Source organism: Hermetia illucens, chromosome 5, assembly GCF_905115235.1.
Source record: "Hermetia illucens chromosome 5, iHerIll2.2.curated.20191125, whole genome shotgun sequence".
Classification (NCBI taxonomy): domain Eukaryota; kingdom Metazoa; phylum Arthropoda; class Insecta; order Diptera; family Stratiomyidae; genus Hermetia; species Hermetia illucens.
In genome coordinates this window covers 31547596-31565669 of record NC_051853.1, presented here as the reverse complement: position 1 = coordinate 31565669, position 18074 = coordinate 31547596, and the positions used below count along the sequence as shown (strand labels likewise).

The 18074-nt window shown below is 43.8% G+C and overlaps 2 protein-coding genes across 4 annotated transcripts in view; both read right to left on the bottom strand.

The window, feature by feature from the left end:
* LOC119656765 (nose resistant to fluoxetine protein 6-like) overlaps positions 1–18074 on the bottom strand; it is a 63608-nt gene that overhangs the window by 23740 nt on the left and 21794 nt on the right. Inside the window, exon 7 of one of the 3 annotated variants that reach the window (XM_038063344.1) lies at positions 8213–8403. The exons of the other annotated variants lie outside the window; for them this stretch is intronic. Within the exon in view, the coding sequence (XP_037919272.1) occupies positions 8213–8403 (191 nt within the window). The remainder of the gene's footprint in view (positions 1–8212; positions 8404–18074) is intronic. 3 annotated transcript variants of the gene reach the window in all.
* Positions 631–16855, bottom strand: LOC119656766. Its single transcript, XM_038063347.1, has 3 exons — positions 16637–16855; positions 16221–16576; positions 631–898 (listed from the first exon to the last, which is right to left on the bottom strand). Exons 1-3 carry the CDS (start codon positions 16819–16821, stop codon positions 648–650), a joined length of 792 nt encoding a protein of 263 aa, XP_037919275.1. The 5' UTR covers positions 16822–16855; the 3' UTR covers positions 631–647.

The following is an 18074-nucleotide window of genomic DNA, read 5'->3' as shown; positions in this document are numbered from 1 at the left end:
TGTGGATTTCCAGGGTATGATAAGTGCCTTGCGGATGTAGTTAGCGTTAATCAGACACCGGATTCACGCTTGCTTTCGACAAGCGCTTCAAGGAACAATAATACAGTGCCGCCAGAAGGAAAAGATTGCTCCCCAGAGTCCCACCATCCGTCTTCGCTTAGCTATAGAATTTCTAGTCTGTACCATAGGAACACCAGCTCAAGTTGAAGCAAGCAAACACCTTTAGGAATTTACGTCACCTACACCCTGAGGCGCCTAACTGTTGCACGGCCATCCACATTAAACTGACCTTTCCTCGCTCTCTCAAATGGGCTTGGGACGTTTACGCTGGTGGATGCACAAATAGGTTTTTCGTCAGCGTTTATTCCGGATGTCTGTACCAGATCCACCACTCTTCTCGGCCCGGCATAATCCGGGTGAAGCCGAGGGCTCTCAAATCACCATCTACTAAATAAAGACGTCGCTTGGATTATATGATTCTCTGTATTATCCTAGATAGTAGCATCCGGATTATTCTTGATGCTGTAGCGTTCGGATTATCCTAGATATGCTAACCTGCCGAAGGACTCAAAATTCAACAAGTATTTTTTCAGAGCAGTGCTTTATGAAAATTAGAAAAAATAAACACAATTTCACTTTTCAGTCAATCAATGTTTAATACCAAACAAAAACTCGATCTCCCTCCTCCTTGTGCAGCTCGTCTCCAATGCTTTGAAAGGCTTTTTACCCGTGATCAAATCCATAATATCCTGATAAGTGACATTAACCAAAAGTTTGTCTACCACAGGAATTATCAAATTTTCAACAGTGTCACCCAGGAAATCTTGCATTTCATCGACAAAGGTTTCAACAACGCTGACCAACACGTCACTGAGGAATTCACTAACAATTTCATCACCCAACAGTCCTTAAGCTTGATGTCGTCTAATCCAAGAGCAACTCTGAACTGCTTCAAGGTACCATCTTTACTCTCGCCAGAATGGAATTGAATTGCCAAATTACCAGCAATAGAGAAGTTTTTTACGCCCAGATCAATATCCCCTTTCCCGGCAATTCCATTTAAACCTCCAATGGCCCCAAGGTCAATTCCTAAGTTGCTGATTTCCAGGTCATATTTTGTCTTCAAATTGATCTACCGGAAGTTGAAATGGAACCCTAATTTGAACTGCAATAGGGCGAAGGTAAGTTCCTCCATTTCAAAACTGCCCAGTCCCTCGAGGAATAGGTCATCGACTTGAAGACGAATTCTGCAAAGTGATTCGATAGCAGTCTCAATTTCAAGATCGTGTAGGTACGGAAAACGTTACCCATCGGTATCTAATTTGAAAGTATCCAAAACGAAAGGTGCTAGTGGAGGCAGATTCCAATCGGGGAAGCCGCATGGCATTTGCTCCCGGAAATTGAGGATAAGGTCACGGATCACATCGACCGGAGCACCAATCGAAACCGATAAAACACTGGCTAACAACAAGGCGACCGCGGCGAGCTTCATCTTGTACTGAACTTAGTGGAATCAAATGCAAAAGGTCGATCAAATGGTCTTTTATAGACTTCCTTATCATCTTCTCCGCTGAGATGCTTATCGGAATTTGGAATAAATAACGATATACATCGATAATCCATCATTCAATCAACTATAGTGGAGGCCTGATAGTCGGATAAGGAAAAGACGTTTATGGGGGTATTTTCTCTTCTGATTTTAATTAACTCAAGGTTATTTCTTGAACTGATAAATTCATGAATGCCAACCTATTTTTCATTTTCTGCCTATTAATATCTCATTTACATTCAGCTACGCAGTTGATAAAGTCTTCACTAGGAGGACTCATTGATAGTAACCACCAGTTATGAGTAACTTATACTGAAAGGATGGTCCCCTGCTTCTTGGAATATTGAAAGTTAAAGATACGCAATAGTTTGTTATATAACGGTGGCCACAATTTAATCAAATGGATTTTCCATAGTCCGGGCTAGTGTTGAACAAATACCCCATTTTTGTGCTTTTCGCAAATAACGGACTATATAAAAGGAGTTAGCAGTGGCGAGTAAACAGAAGTTGTTGCAAATAAGAATGATATTAATTTTTTGTTCAAAGCACAACGAAAACGGAAAAGTTTAGTGCAAGTCGTACGAGTGTTAACAAAGTTCAAGGTCCAAGGTCAAAGGCTGTCAAGTTAACATGGAATCAGCATTGGTTGTCATGTTGCGCCAACCCCAAGCTGGGGTTATTGAAATTTAGGACGGCATTCAACATTCATCACATCCATTTGGACCTTATTTCCGTCCTACTCCCAAGTCGTCTCGACCTTCACATTGTCCTTACCTTAAAAACGCCAGAGATCAACAAATACGCGCATCCGAAGGGAACGATACTCGACCACCTTATGGATTAATCAGAGTAGTAGCTAAACAAGCTGCTCACCGAAACCGGACTTGGCAACAAGAAACCTTCACAGCACGTCATGTACATATATATGTGTGCTCACAAAATGACTATCACCAATGACGTGTTGTAAATGAAGTTAAGGGAAAGTCGCACCGCGTCCTTGAAGTTGCTGGACCTATTGACTACAAACGTGAGCAGGCTGCCGAAAGTGGTCAGGACATCTAATCTCGAGGAGTTCTTGTCCTCAATACCTTCCTTCTAAATCCTCCATGCTTTGTCAACCCTAACGTTTCCCCAGAAAACGTCAACTCAAAGAGTTAGCAGCATCCCAACCCAATAAGACCTCTTTGATCCATGCAGTCGATCGAAAGCCAGGCCACCACCGTCGCCAATGAAAAACAACAACGAAAACGTTTCAGGCTAAGTTGATGTAGCCGACTAAGGAACAACAGCAACTCTCCGACAATCAACCCAAACTAATACTAGTATCACCCGCAACATGACTTGCAGGCACACATGCAGAGCACCTTGCTCCTTCAAGAACAACAATTAAGAAAATTGATAAAGCCGTGTCTGATATAGGCAGCAAAGTTCGACGCTACTCTTCCCGCAAGAAACCCGTCTACATTCAATTGCAACGGTCGAATGACGGCCCTGATCGATTCCCGATCGGACTCCGCTAACTAACTGCAAAGCTCTGTCATCCCTTCAGCAATTCAAGCGGCAACCATTTACTCTCCACGCAACCAACGCCTCACTGATCAGCACATTCGGTACACATACGATAACGCTAAATGTTTACCTTCGACGGCTGTACTCATGGCAATTCACCGTTGCAAACATGCTAACAACAATCATCAACGTCGACTTCTTGTGCCGGCACAGCGTCCTTATCAACATTATCGGAAAGGGCTTACGAAATTCATTGATGAGAGTTGCCTCATACGCCAACGTGTAGCTACTTCCATCCATGGCGTCTTTATCATTTCGAATGTTGCCACACCTTCGGGAGATCTCGGACTTCCTTACGCGGTCTACTACTAGAATTTAAGAACATCTGCTCATTTGACAGCGCGGCCAACTTGCTCGCCCGATCTTCGATTGTCCACCTAGACTCGTCAGATCCCTTTCCCACGCCAAGAAGGAATTTCAAGATTTACAGGACCAGGACATCGACTATCGTCCAGCTAGTGAGCCAGCCCGCTTCACACCTCAGATGGTACTATGTCAAATCACCGGTAGCAAGCATGTAAGCACTTGTACAACTCCGGATCATTCCTGGTTGCCTAACATCGAAAACCTGATATTAGAGATGAGAGGCAAGATCTCTTCTTTAATCGACCCCCGCAAGCACACTCCCAGCAAAACACGTCACCTGGACTACATTCTGCAATAACAGCACCAAGTTTGTGAAGGAAATAAGGAACGAGGTAGCAGACGATCTCTCAACACGTGCGCCGTCGCTATATCCTCTACACTCAATCCAAAAGCCATCGCCGAAGCCCAGGCATACAACCAAGAAATTCATCACCTATTCGGAAATCCTTTGCTCTCCAACGTTTCGCACCGACCAAAAACCTTATGTTCTATCTCCGCGGAAAAATTTTCACAAAAATACGTCGTACAAATGTGGCACTACACCAAGGTTCATCGTCACAACCGCTGCACTTAGAAATCCTTCGATGTACCAGATAATCGAATCAATCATGTTCACATCGACGTAACAAAGCTGTCGCAGAGCTAGGAGATGCAATACGGCTTAAACCAGCAACTGATTACGTGGTACACTGACGGATCCCTCACAGCAGAGGGAGCGGGTGCCGGTGTCATTGGTCCAAGGAAAATGTACTTTGAGCCAATGGGCAGGTACACTAGCATATTCCAGACGGAATTATACGCCATAGACAAATGTGCCTCCTTTAATCTGCAAAGGAACTATAGGGGGCAGAACATAGCTATTCACACCGATAGCCAAGCAGCGATCAAGGCACTTAGGTCCAACCAGGTGAACTCTAAACTGGTATGGGAATGCCTTGTGAGACTGAATACACTCGGCTCGTCCAACAAGGTGTGGATACTTTGGGTTCCAGACCATGCAGGGTTGGAAGGCAATGAGGCAGCGGATGAAATAGCCAAGAAGGGAGCAGGGACGCCTTTACACGGGCCAGAACCCTTCTTGCTTAAACCTCATCAAAAAGAACCTCCGAATCATAGTGGGAACTCTTACTGGTCATTGTCGGCTGAACTATCACCTAGGGAAGCTAGGGGTATCTACGGATACTGCCTGCAGGTTTTGTGAGGAGGATGACGAAACCTAGATACACGTCCTGGGACAGTGTCGAGCACTTGTGCAAAGTAGATCGAGGCATCTGGGAGAACACTTAATACCAGATCCAAAGCTGAAAGATCTGGAAGTAGGGAACATACTAAAGTTCCTAACGGTTATAGGCTTGCTTGAAATACTATGATTAATAGGTACGCTATACCCAGTAAAAGGGGCACAATAGTTCTTCAAGGACGCGGTGCGAATTTCCCTTAACAGAATAATAATAATAAACATCCGACATGCTGATCTATTGTATGCCAATGGAAGTGCTCCACACCGCTTCTGCATAGTTTCAAAAGACCTCCATTCTATCTCGATTAATGACCTACTATATATGATGGTGACACCACAACGTTCAAATTAATCGTAAAAAGTCAACAGAGATATAAAGGACATTCTTTGGTGCTCTGCTTATTTTACCTACAAAGATGAAATTCGAAGAATATTTAGTAGGAACCGAAGCGAGATCCTCAACTTAGGTAATGCACCCATGCTCTTCAATGCCGTCAGGTGAAAGGTCATTGGCATTACACTGGCATCTCCTAACATGGTGGCTCTTGTCAGAGTGGGGTGTGCACCGAGCGCTATCACGCTCCCAGATCACAGGCGCATTGATTTTGAATGGCATTGGTTCACCACCAACTGTTCCATTTCGGATTGGGTGACGTAGAAAGCAGAACTTAATGCCCAAGCTACGATCTCTGGGAGACGTTGGAATTGAGAAAACAACCCAAACGACCACAGCTAGTATTTAAGAAGGTTTCGAAATGGGCTGTCCGCTCAAGGGTGAAACACATTGGTGGAACTGAGATTTGGCACAACAGAGGAGAACGACAAACTCTGAAGTCTGATTTAGTTGTTGGGTGGAATAGCAATAAGAAAGCTCGGAAAACTCTAAAAAGGGAATGGAGATGCTTTTGTGAAGAGACTAAGTTGTCAGAGGCAACTTTGATAACCTGGATAACTTACATTTACAGATCAGGAGAAACATAGAGAGCGATGGAAAAACGCAAAACATTTGGTTGAAGTGCACTTCTCAGGAAACATCCGAAATTCCTGCTTAGGGCTAGTAGCGACATACAGCCGTCAACCGAGAAACCGGACTTTGGCATGCACAATCACTTGAGTGAGTAAAATGGGCATTTAACTTGTTCGATAAACACACATTTACGGGCCCCGATGACAGCAATCCTTCTATGCTCATAAACTGAATGCGCTTGGTCCACATATTCAGAATAAATACCGCTCATGACTGACACATACTTACATTCTAATTACTTAGCATGATGTGAAGGTGACATTTATTTCCAAAATGGAAGGCCCACCTACATGGATGCAAAACGTGTTTGACCGATCAGTCTAAGTTCCTTTCTGCTAAAAGAATTCGAAAGAGTAGTAAATCGGTTCCCAAAGGTTACATACGTTACTAGGTGGCCACTTCACTGTAGACGCTATACCAACCAGAAACACTCCAATATTGCCCTATTTGCGGCGATTTGTGAACTGGCAAGACAACATGGAATCCATCCAGTGTTAATTAGTTGCATTCTTTGCATACCGAAAGTAGGAAGAATGGTAGAATGTCTTAGGGACTGTCCACAGGGCGGGGTTCACTCTGCTCTGTTATGGCTCCTGAAAATGGTAATTGGAGCTTCTGTAAATGGTAATTGGTCCTTCTGAAAAGGACTCATAGTGGATGCTAAGAAGACTGGACTAATTATATTCATTAGGAGCGTTAGGTGGAGCAGCTACACGCTACCCACCTTATTGGGGATGGAAATCCAGTTGGCATAAATAATCAAGTATTTATAAATCTCGACCCCAAACTAACTTCGGAGCATTGTGTCCAAAAACAATACCAGAAATTCTACAGATTGCTGTGGTGCTGTATGACCCAGTCGTGATCACCAAAAAGAAGAAAAAGGACGTCGTTTCGAAATCCATCCTGTCCGAGGCTCCTTCTGTGACTTCGTAACTTTGGTTTTCCGTGTAGGGTTGTCAGCCCTATCCTACCCCCAACCTGGAGGACCAGTTGGTACATTTTGTCCCGTTTTTAGGTGCAGGAGACTCGTTTTCATCCTTTTCCGTCTGCAGTTTTTCATTAAAAAAGAACTCCCAGCGGCCACCACGTGGAGGTGGAGATAAGGTTTGGTAGTAGAGCTGTTGGTGTTGGTCAACAACACCAAAATCAATCATTGGCCCCAAATATGCACCTAGTGCATCAGACTACACAACAGTTGCCTGCTTCAACTCAGACGGCTTATCGAAGGAACAGATCTGTTGATCAACTTAATACTAGTAATTTTTGCTGACTGGACGTCATGGGTGAAGATTGAAGAAATTTAACGTCAGATTCAGACCTGACTACATATTTGAATTTGACGAACGGTATAAAGGCGACTTGCCTTTGGCTTGCTAAGCAATACCGCTGAATACCATCTCAATCTCTCAGTTCCTGTTTTGCGTGGAAGAACTGTTTCATCCTGCAGAGGTATTTCGAAATGCTGTGTACTCATATACACACCCTGTTCAGCAGTCTGTCGAACGAATCTACGGGGGCCTTTTCGTAAGGCTAGTCGCCAGAAGTTTAGGAACCCATTAAATGACTAGAATATCCTTGAACTGATGCGTGACCACACTCAAATTCCACACGAAGACTTCGGCAGCTACTTGAAAGCTGTGTGTTCCCTAGCTAATCTGCTCGAAAAGTCCTTAAAGAACATAGATTGGTAGAATTTCTGTGACCTGGGCTGGGACACGACGCCCAGAGGAACCTACTTTCCAGTCAGTACAGCCCTCGAACTGCGTACGACAGTGGAACAGAGGGAATACTCAAAGAAGATTCTCTCAAGCAGGCATTCTGACCAATTGAGAGTCGAATCTGAAAAGAGGTGAACGTGCTGTGCATCTCAGGAAATCCTCAGTCTAGGATCCTGGTTTTGTTTCTGATTTGATCTGTTGAAATTGTCGGCAGATTAGACGTATGTACGTACACGGTGTGGAGGATACTAAAGTCTTCTCCTAATTCCAAAATGACGAGTTCTACAGAACAGTTCTTCAGAACTTACCATGTTGAAGCAGGCTGATACTTCAACTTTAACAAACACAGATTTAACCCCATTATCGATAGTTTCAAAGAAACCAATGCTTCCGGTCCTTAGGTCGTTGGAGAAAGATAACTTCCTCTCACTGTTGAACGGAACCCTCATCCTTGGAAGGTTTTTTCCTAATTTGAAGGGTGACAGTCCCTCAGACTACAGTAAGCTTTCCGAGTATCTCAACTCACGCAGATGGTGTCGAGCTGCAGAGATTAACTAGAAATTGCTTAATACGTAGATAAGATACCAGAATTGACCATCTTGCAGGCTATTCTATCTGCCAGCGCGGGCTCTCTACCCCATTTTGTTCCTTAACTCTTAGTTTAAAGCACCAGTCACATAAGTTTGTATACATATACCTAAGCGTCTTGCTCATAAAAACAAAGAAATTTACAAACTTACAGTGTGTCCAAAGCGTTCAGGCTTAGACTATTTCCCAGGATAGACATGAACAAATAAGAAATTGAACACACAATTGTCAAAATTATGAAGGGAACAAATTTTCGACCCCACTTGTGTAATGGTATCAAAATTAGTGGCGCAAGAAAGTAAAGTTGAGTATCGGCGGATAAATACCAGGTATGGATGAGACACTAGAAAAGATCCAGAAAAGTAACTGTGATGAGATTGTAGAACTAAAGTATGGAAAATAAACATTTTCTTGATCAACCTTTACCAATATTAAAATTACTACTCTACTTTCAAAACCGCTGTTAAAAAAAGCCCTTCACTCATGGTCATGATCCACGATCAATGCATTGCGTGTGTAGGCTCCAATATTCTGTGAAAATCGCAAAAAGGACAAATGCATTAGGATTTCGTCAATTATTATATCTACTTTTCTATACCCACAAATATTTGGTGGAATTCCGTGATTATAGGCGGTAACGTCGCCGAAAACTCGACAATCGTCTCCCAATCTGGAACCATTCTTCCCATCGCCCAGAGATGAACAGGTAGCTGCTGTTCCTTTGGTTGGCAGATCAGAAAGCAGGCCAGCTGGGTACCTGGCCCAAAAGTTGCCCCTTCACAGGAGAAGAACGAATATGGAAGTCTCGCTGGTAAGGAAGAGTATCCGCAGGGTCCCCAATTGCTGAGCTTCTATTTAATTAGAGAATGGACCAAACAGTGAGACACTTGTGCACAGTGAATTACCCAACTTTCACCAAGCAAGAGACTTAGCAAGCCGGTCATGAAGCATGCTACACGCGCCCCGGGGGTATATGGGTCAAATATCTTCTGTGGCAACCGCGGGAAATCTAAAAAGGAATCCTTTGTAAAGGTCCTGGAAAAAGTGAGTCAAACACAACAGCTGGGCGCATACATTGACCTCCAAACCTGTATGGAGTTCCAAAAATTTTTATTGCCTTTCGCGCGGACAAAGGAATGCTCAGCATGCTTATGCACAGGCCGGGTAAGTGGGAAGAAAACGCGCACCCGCAGCTGGCTAGGGGAAAGATACCCAGAATTGAAACCAAACGTGGAGATGAAGAGGAAAAATAAAATTACGGAGTAAGGCTTCGAGAACTCAGTTTGAGCCGTTTTAGGAATGGGATAGCAGGAACCTTGGCACATCTAATGTTCTAAGATCACGGGAAGGGTTAGAATTGGTTCCATTGATGGGCCCATTCAGATGCCCATCCAACATACGAGAAAGAAGAAACCCGGTAAGGGGCGGCACTAACGATTGAACTAATTAACAGGGTAGCAAACCTGTAAGAGAAAAAGGACTTAACTCCCAGGAAAGCGGAGAAGGTGAAGAGGACAGTTGAAGCTACTTGCAAAACTCACCTAGCCGCGATTCCGGGAAACTGGAGTGAATTTCATAAAGTGATGCAGAAGGTTGGAAAAGGTGACACCCCGGAAAAAAAAATCAGAAGAAGATAAGACTGAAGGTTACAATCATCCCCAAGCATGGTGAACGATCATACCCTGACATTCTCAGGAGATTGAAGCTAAAACCCGATCCAACCAATTTGAGTGATAATGTTAACCGCATTAGACAGTCACAAAAGTCGACATAAGGGTTAGCAGGCCAGATATCACTATAGCCTGCAAGGATATAGATGAGATCACAAAAAAGGTTCGTGAGGCCTTGCAAAAGCAGTTCGGCCTTATCGGTCTACAAGAGTCAGCGGTGAAAACGATAAGGAAAGCTCACATTGAAGCACAAACCGTCATCAGTTTTACTGACATGTTGAAGCAATCCAGAAGATGTGGAGCGGCAGGCAATATCAGCAAGGCCTGTTGAACTGACCCAAATTGCTTATTGTTCAAAGGAAAGAAGGGACTGAATACTCGGCACATTATAGGCAGCAGCAGGTATCAGGAATACAAGAAAGCGCTCAAGGCAAATCGCAGATAGAGTTGATACGGATCAACCTCAATCATTCAATAATCTCGCAAACTATCCCCGAGGAAGACATCGATGAGGCCATAATTAGCGGCATCTGGGTCATTAGCTTGCGAGGATTAAGCCTTCAAACAAATAACGGAGCATCCGAAGGAAGATTCCATCTGTACTCACTTGCCGAGTATGAGCAAATGATGAGCCCTTTGGTTTTCGACGCGAGGGCATACAATTAAAAATCGTAACAGGCGATTAATGAGGATACATGAGGATGGACGATTCCGTAGCCTACACAATGACGAAATCTATGAGCGATACCATGACCGTCCGGTTGTGGATAAAATCCGGCTCAATAGGTTACGGTGGGTGGGTCACTTAATCCGTATGGATGAAGATGATCCCACCCGGAAAGTCTATAAGGACGATATCTATGGTAGGAAAAGAAGACGAGGCAGACCCTGCCTAAGGTGGAGCGATGGCGTGGGCCAGGACGCCAGGCAGCTTTTAGGGATATCGAATTGGTGGACCTCGGCGCAAAACCGGGATGTCTGGAGTTCCTTATTAAGGCAGGCCTAGACCGGATACCGGTTGTTGCGCCGTTGATGATGATGATGAACAGGCGATTAAAATCGCATAGGTTCTTGAATGAGACAACCGGACAAGGACGGTCAAAAAAACGTGTTCTGCTCAAAGTATTCGTAGAGCTATACGTGGTACTCACAAAAGTCGGAACCTCATATACTTTCAAAGAAAGAAGCGAAGGGTCTATAATGAACCTGACATACGTGAGCACGTTTGGCAAGTCAGTGAGGACTATACTCACAATGACCACCAGTATTGAAATTAAGGCCAATTGGAGCTCGAAAGAGAGCTCTCGCAGATTGCCTAGTGAGTTGTCCCGCTGGAGGGGGACACATTTTCCGCTACACTCAAGCCCGATATATCCCTCCATGATACAGTCAGAGAAAATGTCAAAGAAATCAACCTATATGTGATGTTATCATGACCAGAAGGTGACAGCTCCCCAGTAAGCAACCTAGCTAATGGGGGAACACCGAAATCACAACTTTGTGAACCGCATGATTCCGAGCAAGGAAACTTTGGTGATAGCCCGGTGGCGACGATCGAGAAAACCAGTCAAACCAAAAACCATTCACCAACCATTCAAAAAGAATTCATAGAAAACCATTTGGTCATTCGGAAAGCAAAAATACCGCTTCTAACAGTAGTGCGACTATACCTATATAAACCCTTTCAGTGGAGCCTATAGGGTGGCAACGAGAGCGTTGCGAAGAGCAACTCAAGTGATCTGCCCGTGACTTCTGAAAAAGGTTGATCTCACTCTGTTCCTTCACCACCAAAACAGCGGAAGGCAAACGGAACTTCAGCTCAACGAGTGTGTGACACCTTCAGTGACCGATGAGGAACTATGGGAAATATTTAGTAGGATCCGCGACAACAAGGTTTCAAGCAGGAAAGAATAAGCGCGACTTTTCCACTAGCACATTCGAAGCGTGCCTAGAAAAAGAATATTTCCCGCTCAATGGGAGAAGCAAACATTCGCATTCCCTCGCCAACCCAATAAACCAATTTGAAGTCTAAAATTATATCGACCGATCTGCCTGTTGAATACAATGGGGAAGGTGATAGAAAAAGTGATCTACAAGAAACTGTTACCCACCGTCGAAAGCAGCAATCGCTTATCGAAGTGTCAACACAGGTTTCGACGCCCCCACCCCACGGTGGATATAATACGCAGTGAATCTGTAAAAAGACGTGATGCTCCTGGATATTTGGCAAGTCTGATCTAGAGCTATCTCTCACAGAGGACTCTCGGATACGAAACACATGAGGACCCTAAACAGTACGTCATCACTGCGGTGAAATGTCATGTATTATATAATGTAGTGCTTGACCTCCACGTTCCAGAAGAGGCTACGATTGTCGGGTTTATCGATGACAGCAAAGAACCCAGAGGATGTGTAGGTCTGCACGACAGAGCCAGTGAGACCTGTAAAGTCAAGTTGACCTTAGCGAAGGAAAAAACGGAAGCAGTCTCAATAGTTAATCGTAGAAAGAAGAACACTGTGAAAGTGTAAGTTGGTGGATATACAATCGTCTCCACCTGGGAGTGGTGATTGATGCTAAACTGCGGTTTAGAGAACACCTACAGTATGCATGCCAAAATGCAGCGAGTTTCTCCGCGGCGCTTGCAAAAAAGTTGCTGAATTTTGGGGGGTCGAAAAACTGTCGGAAATTACTTCTAGCCGGAGTTATGTGATCGATTCTGCTTTTCACGTCGCTTGTGTGGATGAAGGTGCTTACTGACTCTTAGAGAAAGAAGCAGATGAATTCGGTTTGCGAGCTGATGACATTGAGTGTTTGCCGGCATGAACCCGGACGACATTCGTGCAAAAAAATTATGCATTATGGCAGAGGTGCAGAGAGGTACACTGTATAGATAGAAGGAATCTGAATCAAGCGCTGGGAACGAGCGTAGGCTTGGAGAATATAGTTGCGGGGATGCTGATGTTGAAAGTAGACTGGCTTTTGGTTTCCTCTATAGTCCTTAAAATACAAATCGACCTCTCCTGTGCACTCAATTATGGAGTATAAGTTTTTCTCCTTTTTTCCATATTGTTGTTTTTTCTCCTATTCGATTTTCACACACAACAACAGGACAACAAAAAGATAAATACAAACATCCATGACAACCGGGATTCGGGCCCGAAAAATATGCTCAAGTCTGAAAACTGATTGAAGTAAGTAAGCCAGGATAAGCGAGAATTGCCTTTCGGACTCCTTGTTGGTACGGGACGAAAGATGGAGCCGAGGAATACATCGTCTCAGCAAGCTATTACAAGGTATAGTAGTGTGTCAATGTGACAATTCTAGTCTAGAATGGAGAAGGCAGATTTAACCTTGACAATGGGGAAAACAAAAACGGATGACCGCTGAATTTCAGGATTTCAAAAGGGAAATGGATCATCTCAAAACCAGTTGTCAAATAATAATAATAATCGTTGGCGCAACAATCCATATTGGTTCAGGGCCTTGAGGTGTGTTAGAGCACTTCATTCAAGACCGTAACGGTACACTACAGTACACTAGAGAAGGCAATGTGGTCAGCATTGCGCTCGCCCGAGATTATTACCCTGATTTGACTCAGGTACTCATTCACAGCTGAGTCGACTGGTATCCGACGTTAAATCACGATACAAATTCCACTGCAACCAGTGAGATTTGAGCCACGATCTTCCGTATGATAGCGTTGTGCTCTAACCACTCAGCTATCCGGAAACTAGCTGTCAAATACTGGTTGCAATAAATGACTTAAAATTGAACTTAGTTGAGCACTTAGAACATGCGTACCAATGGGTGATGTCTAGGAGAAAGCGGGAGAACTTATCGACAACGAACACAGAACAAAGGCGGGTAGATCAGATCTGGTTGTTATTCATCCCTTAATAGGGATCCATAGGCAATATACTTTGCTTCCTTCAGAGTTTTCCCAAGAGCCCTGCACTCTTACTATTCTAAAGGGTATAGCTCTAAAGCGACTCTCTCATCGGCCACTTTGATATACTGGGTTCCATTATGTTATATAGTCAACAAGGAAGTTGTCATCCTTTTTCCATATATGACCTACCTATTGCCACTTCCGTCTTCCGATCAGCCCGTTCACTACTGTCCATTCCTCATGCCGATTTAGTTCTGCACATGCGATTGTGTCGAGTCAGAGTACCCTGATGATATGACAAAGACAAATGTTCACACGATTTTGGGGTATCGAGGAACAATGGAGGTCATTTTTGCAAGCATTGCTCCCACATAGCAGCACAGAGCCTCAATTTGATATTGGTGTCGAGATAGTTTCATTTCCAGACTTTGGACACAATTCCAAATGCGGTTCAAGCACTGCAATGCGTCATGCGTTGGCGTAAACGACGCAACCGAAATGTAGGAATTGATCGGCACCTTCAATGCTCCGCCCATTAACACAGATAGAAAGAGTACGATTCCCCACAAACTGAGAACTTAGGTCTTGTTGGCTTTTCATTACTTTCTCCGCAAAGCCCCACATACGTCAAATACTCTAGATATCGCCCCTATTCACGCTATCGAAAGCTTTTCTGAAGTCTATGAAGAACAGGTGAAGCGGTAATCTAAACTCATCCACACAGCTCCACAACAACCTGGAGGGTGTTGAAGTGGTCAGTACGGGCGAATTCAGAGCACAAGCGGGTCTGATTTCTATCAATTAAGCTTTTGAGGTCTTTTTTTCATCGTCTTAGAATTATCTTAGCTCCTCCAATCATCCTAAGGCACGATACCTACACTCACCAGAAAAAGTCTCAGGTTCTCAGGATTTTCGAATGAATGGAAGTAATATTTTGAAGGAGAAACCTACAATTAATTTCCATGACTTGCCCCGCGAAAGATTTCTGACTACGACCACTGTTGTTATTTGTAGCGGACTCTGCTTCCCTGGCCAGGCAATGGTAGGTTTCCTCCATGCTATGCTGTACACTTCATTTGTAATGCTAACGGAGCTCCAAGGCCTTGCCCTCGTTCCGTTTGCAGCGAATAGTAGAGCCTTCAACTACTTACGTTCGTTCAGTCCTTTCCATGCCTCCACAGTCAGATTTTACAACACCAGAGAAAAGAACGTTTTTAATGCCAGCCCAATCCTCGGCAATATTTTCTAGCAAACTATCCCATCCTGTCGGACGATAATTAGATTAAATTGTTTAGGATAAGTGAGGGATCCTAAGTCCACAACCACTTGTTGTTGGACCGGACCAAATAGAGAGCAACTTACTCTCACGTCTCTTTGGTCCGCGGATCCCTCGTTTGGGACATGGCACCCAAGCATTACAAAAATTATAGGACAACGGTTTCGTCCAGGGCAGAGGCAACTCTTCAGACGCTGCCTCACTGCTCCCAGGGCAGAGGTGAGGCAGAGTCTGAAGAGTTGCCTCTGCCCTGGACGAAACCGTTTGTCCTATAATTTTTGATAATTAGATTATTTAAGCCATCAACATTGAACTGCTCCCAGGGCAGAGGTGAGGCAGCGTCTGAAGAGTTGCCTCTACCCTGGACGAAACCGTTTGTCCTATAATTTTTGGTAATTAGATTATTTAAGCCATCAACATTGAACTTGGGGGGTTGAAGCTCTGAGTAGCAGGTTCTATGTTCCAACACTGCGATGACAAAGTTGAACCGGTGGAATTTGCAGAAACCTACAGACTCACAGGCCTTTCACCGTTATCATACATTGGGAATCTGCGCTCCAGAGTCCCACCATCCTTCTTTGCTTAACTACAGAATGTCTAGTCTGTACCACAGGAAGACCAGCTCAAGTTGAAGAAAGCAAACACCTTTAGAAATTTAGGTCACCTACACCCTGAGACGCCTAAATGTTACACAGCCATTCAAACTAAACTGACCTTTCCCTCTCTCTCTCAAATGGGCTTGGGACGTAGACGCTGGTGGATGCACAAATGGCTTCTTCTTCAGCCTTTATTCCGGATGTCTGTACCATATCCACCACTCTTCTCGGCCCGGCATAGTCCGGGTGGAGCCCAGAGGCTCTCAAATCGCCATCTACTAAATAAAGCCATCGCTTGGATTATATGATTCTCTGTATTATCCTAGATAGTAGCATCCGGATTATTCTTGATGCTGTAGCGTTCGGATTATCCTAGATATGCTAACCTGCCAAAGAACTCAAAATTCAACAAGTATTTTTTCAGAGCAGTGCTTTATGAAAATTAAAAAAATAAACACAATTTCACTTTTCAGTCAATCAATGTTTAATACCAAACAAAAACTCGATCTCCCTCCTCCTTGTGCAGCTCGTCTCCAATGCTTTGAAAGGCTTTTTACCCGTGATCAAATCCATAATATCTTGATAAGTGACATTAACCAAAAGTTTGTCTACCACAGGAATTACCAAATTTTCAACAGTGTCACCCAGGAAATCTTGCATTTCATCTACAAAAGTTTCAACTACGCTGACCAACACATCACTGAGGAATTCACTAACAATTTCATCACCCAACAGTCCTGTAATCTTAAGCTTGATGTCGTCTAATCCAAGAGCAACTCTGAACTGTTTCAAAGTAACATCTTGACTCTCGCCAGAATGGAATTGAATTGCCAAATTACCAGCAATGGACAAGTTTTTTACGCCGAGATCAATATCCCCTTTCCCGGCAATTCCATTTAAACCTCCAATGGCCCCAAGGTCAATTCCCAAGTTGCTGATTTCTAGGTCATATTTTGTCCTCAAATTGATCTCCCGGAAGTTGAAATGGAACCCTAATTTGAACTGCAATAGGGCGAAGGTAAGTTCCTCCAGGTCAAAACTGTTCAGTCCCTCGAGGAATAGGTCATCGACTTGAAGACGAATTCTGCAAAGTGATTCGATAGTAGTCTCAATTTGAAAATCGTGTCGGTACGGAAAACGTTACCCATCGGTATCTAATTTGAAAGTATCCAAAACGAAAGGTGCTAGTGGAGGCAGATTCCAATCGGGGAAGCCGCATGGCATTTGCTCCCGGAAATTGAGGATAAGGTCACGGATCACATCGACCGGAGCACCAATCGAAACCGATAAAACACTGGCTAACAACAAGGCGACCGCGGCGAGCTTCATCTTGTACTGAACTTAGTGGAATCAAATGCGAAAGGTCGATCAAATGGTCTTTTATAGACTTCCTTATCATCTTCTCCGCTGAGATGCTTATCGGAATTTGGAATAAATAACGATATACATCGATAATCCATCATTCAATCAACTATAGTAGAGGCCTGATAGTCGGATAAGGTAAAGACGTTTATGGGGGTATTTTCTCTTCTGATTTTAATTAACTCAAGGTTATTTCTTGAACTGATAAATTCATGAATGCCAACCTATTTTTCATTTTCTGCCTATTAATATCTCATTTACAATCAGCTACGCAGTTGATAAAGTCTTCACTAGGAGGATTCTTTGGTAGTAACCACCAGTTATGAGTAACTTATACTGAAAGGATGGTCCCCTGCTTCTTGGAATATTGAAAGTTAAAGATACGCAATAGTTTGTTATATAACGGTGGCCGCAATTTAATCAAATGGATTTTTCATAGTCCGGGCTAGTGTTGAACAAATATCCCATTTTTGTGCTTTTCGCAAATAACGGACTATATAAAAGGAGTTAGCAGTGGCGAGTAAACAGAAGTTTTTGTAAACAAGAACGATATAAATTTTGTGTTCAAAGCACAACGAAAACGGAAAAGTTTAGTGCAAGTCGTACGAATGTTAACAAAGTTCAAGGTTCAAGGCCAAAGGCTGCCAAGTCAACGTGGAATCGGCATCGTGTTGCCATGTTGCGCCAACCCCAAGCTGCGGTTCTTGAAAATTAGGACGGCATTCAATATTCATCACATCCGTTTGGACCTTATTTCGGTCCTAATCGTCGTCTCGGCCTTCACATCGTCCTTGCCTTAAACCCGCCAGAGATCACCTTATGGATTCACCAGAGTAGTAGCTAAACAAACTGCTCACCGAAACCGGACTTGGCAACAAGAAACCTTCACAGCACGTCATGTACATATATATGTGTGCTCACAAAATGACTATCACCAATGACGTGCTGTAAATGAAGTTGCTGGACCTATTGACTACAAACGTGAGCAGGCTGCCGAAAGTGGTCAGGACATCTAATCTCGACGAGTTCTTGTCCTCAATACCTTCCTTCTAAATCCCCCATGCTTTGTCAACCCTAACGTTTCCTCAGCAAACGTCAACTCAAAGAGTTAGCAGCATCCCAACCCCGTAAGACCTCTTTGATCCATGCAGTCGATCGAAAGTCAGGCCACCACCGTCGCCAATGAAAAATAACAACGAAAACGTTTCAGGCTAAGTTGA

Excerpts from the sequence above, each read along its gene's own strand:
- LOC119656766 (XM_038063347.1), bottom strand. The coding sequence starts at position 16,821 with ATGAAGCTCGCCGCGGTCGCCTTGTTGTTAGCCAGTGTTTTATCGGTT. Across the intron at positions 16,577-16,636 it reads TTCAAATTAGATACCGATGG|AATTCGTCTTCAAGTCGATG; the intron begins GTAACGTTTTCC and ends ATCACTTTGCAG. Across the intron at positions 899-16,220 it reads TAAGATTACAGGACTGTTGG|GTGATGAAATTGTTAGTGAA; the intron begins GTGATGAAATTG and ends AAGGACTGTTGG.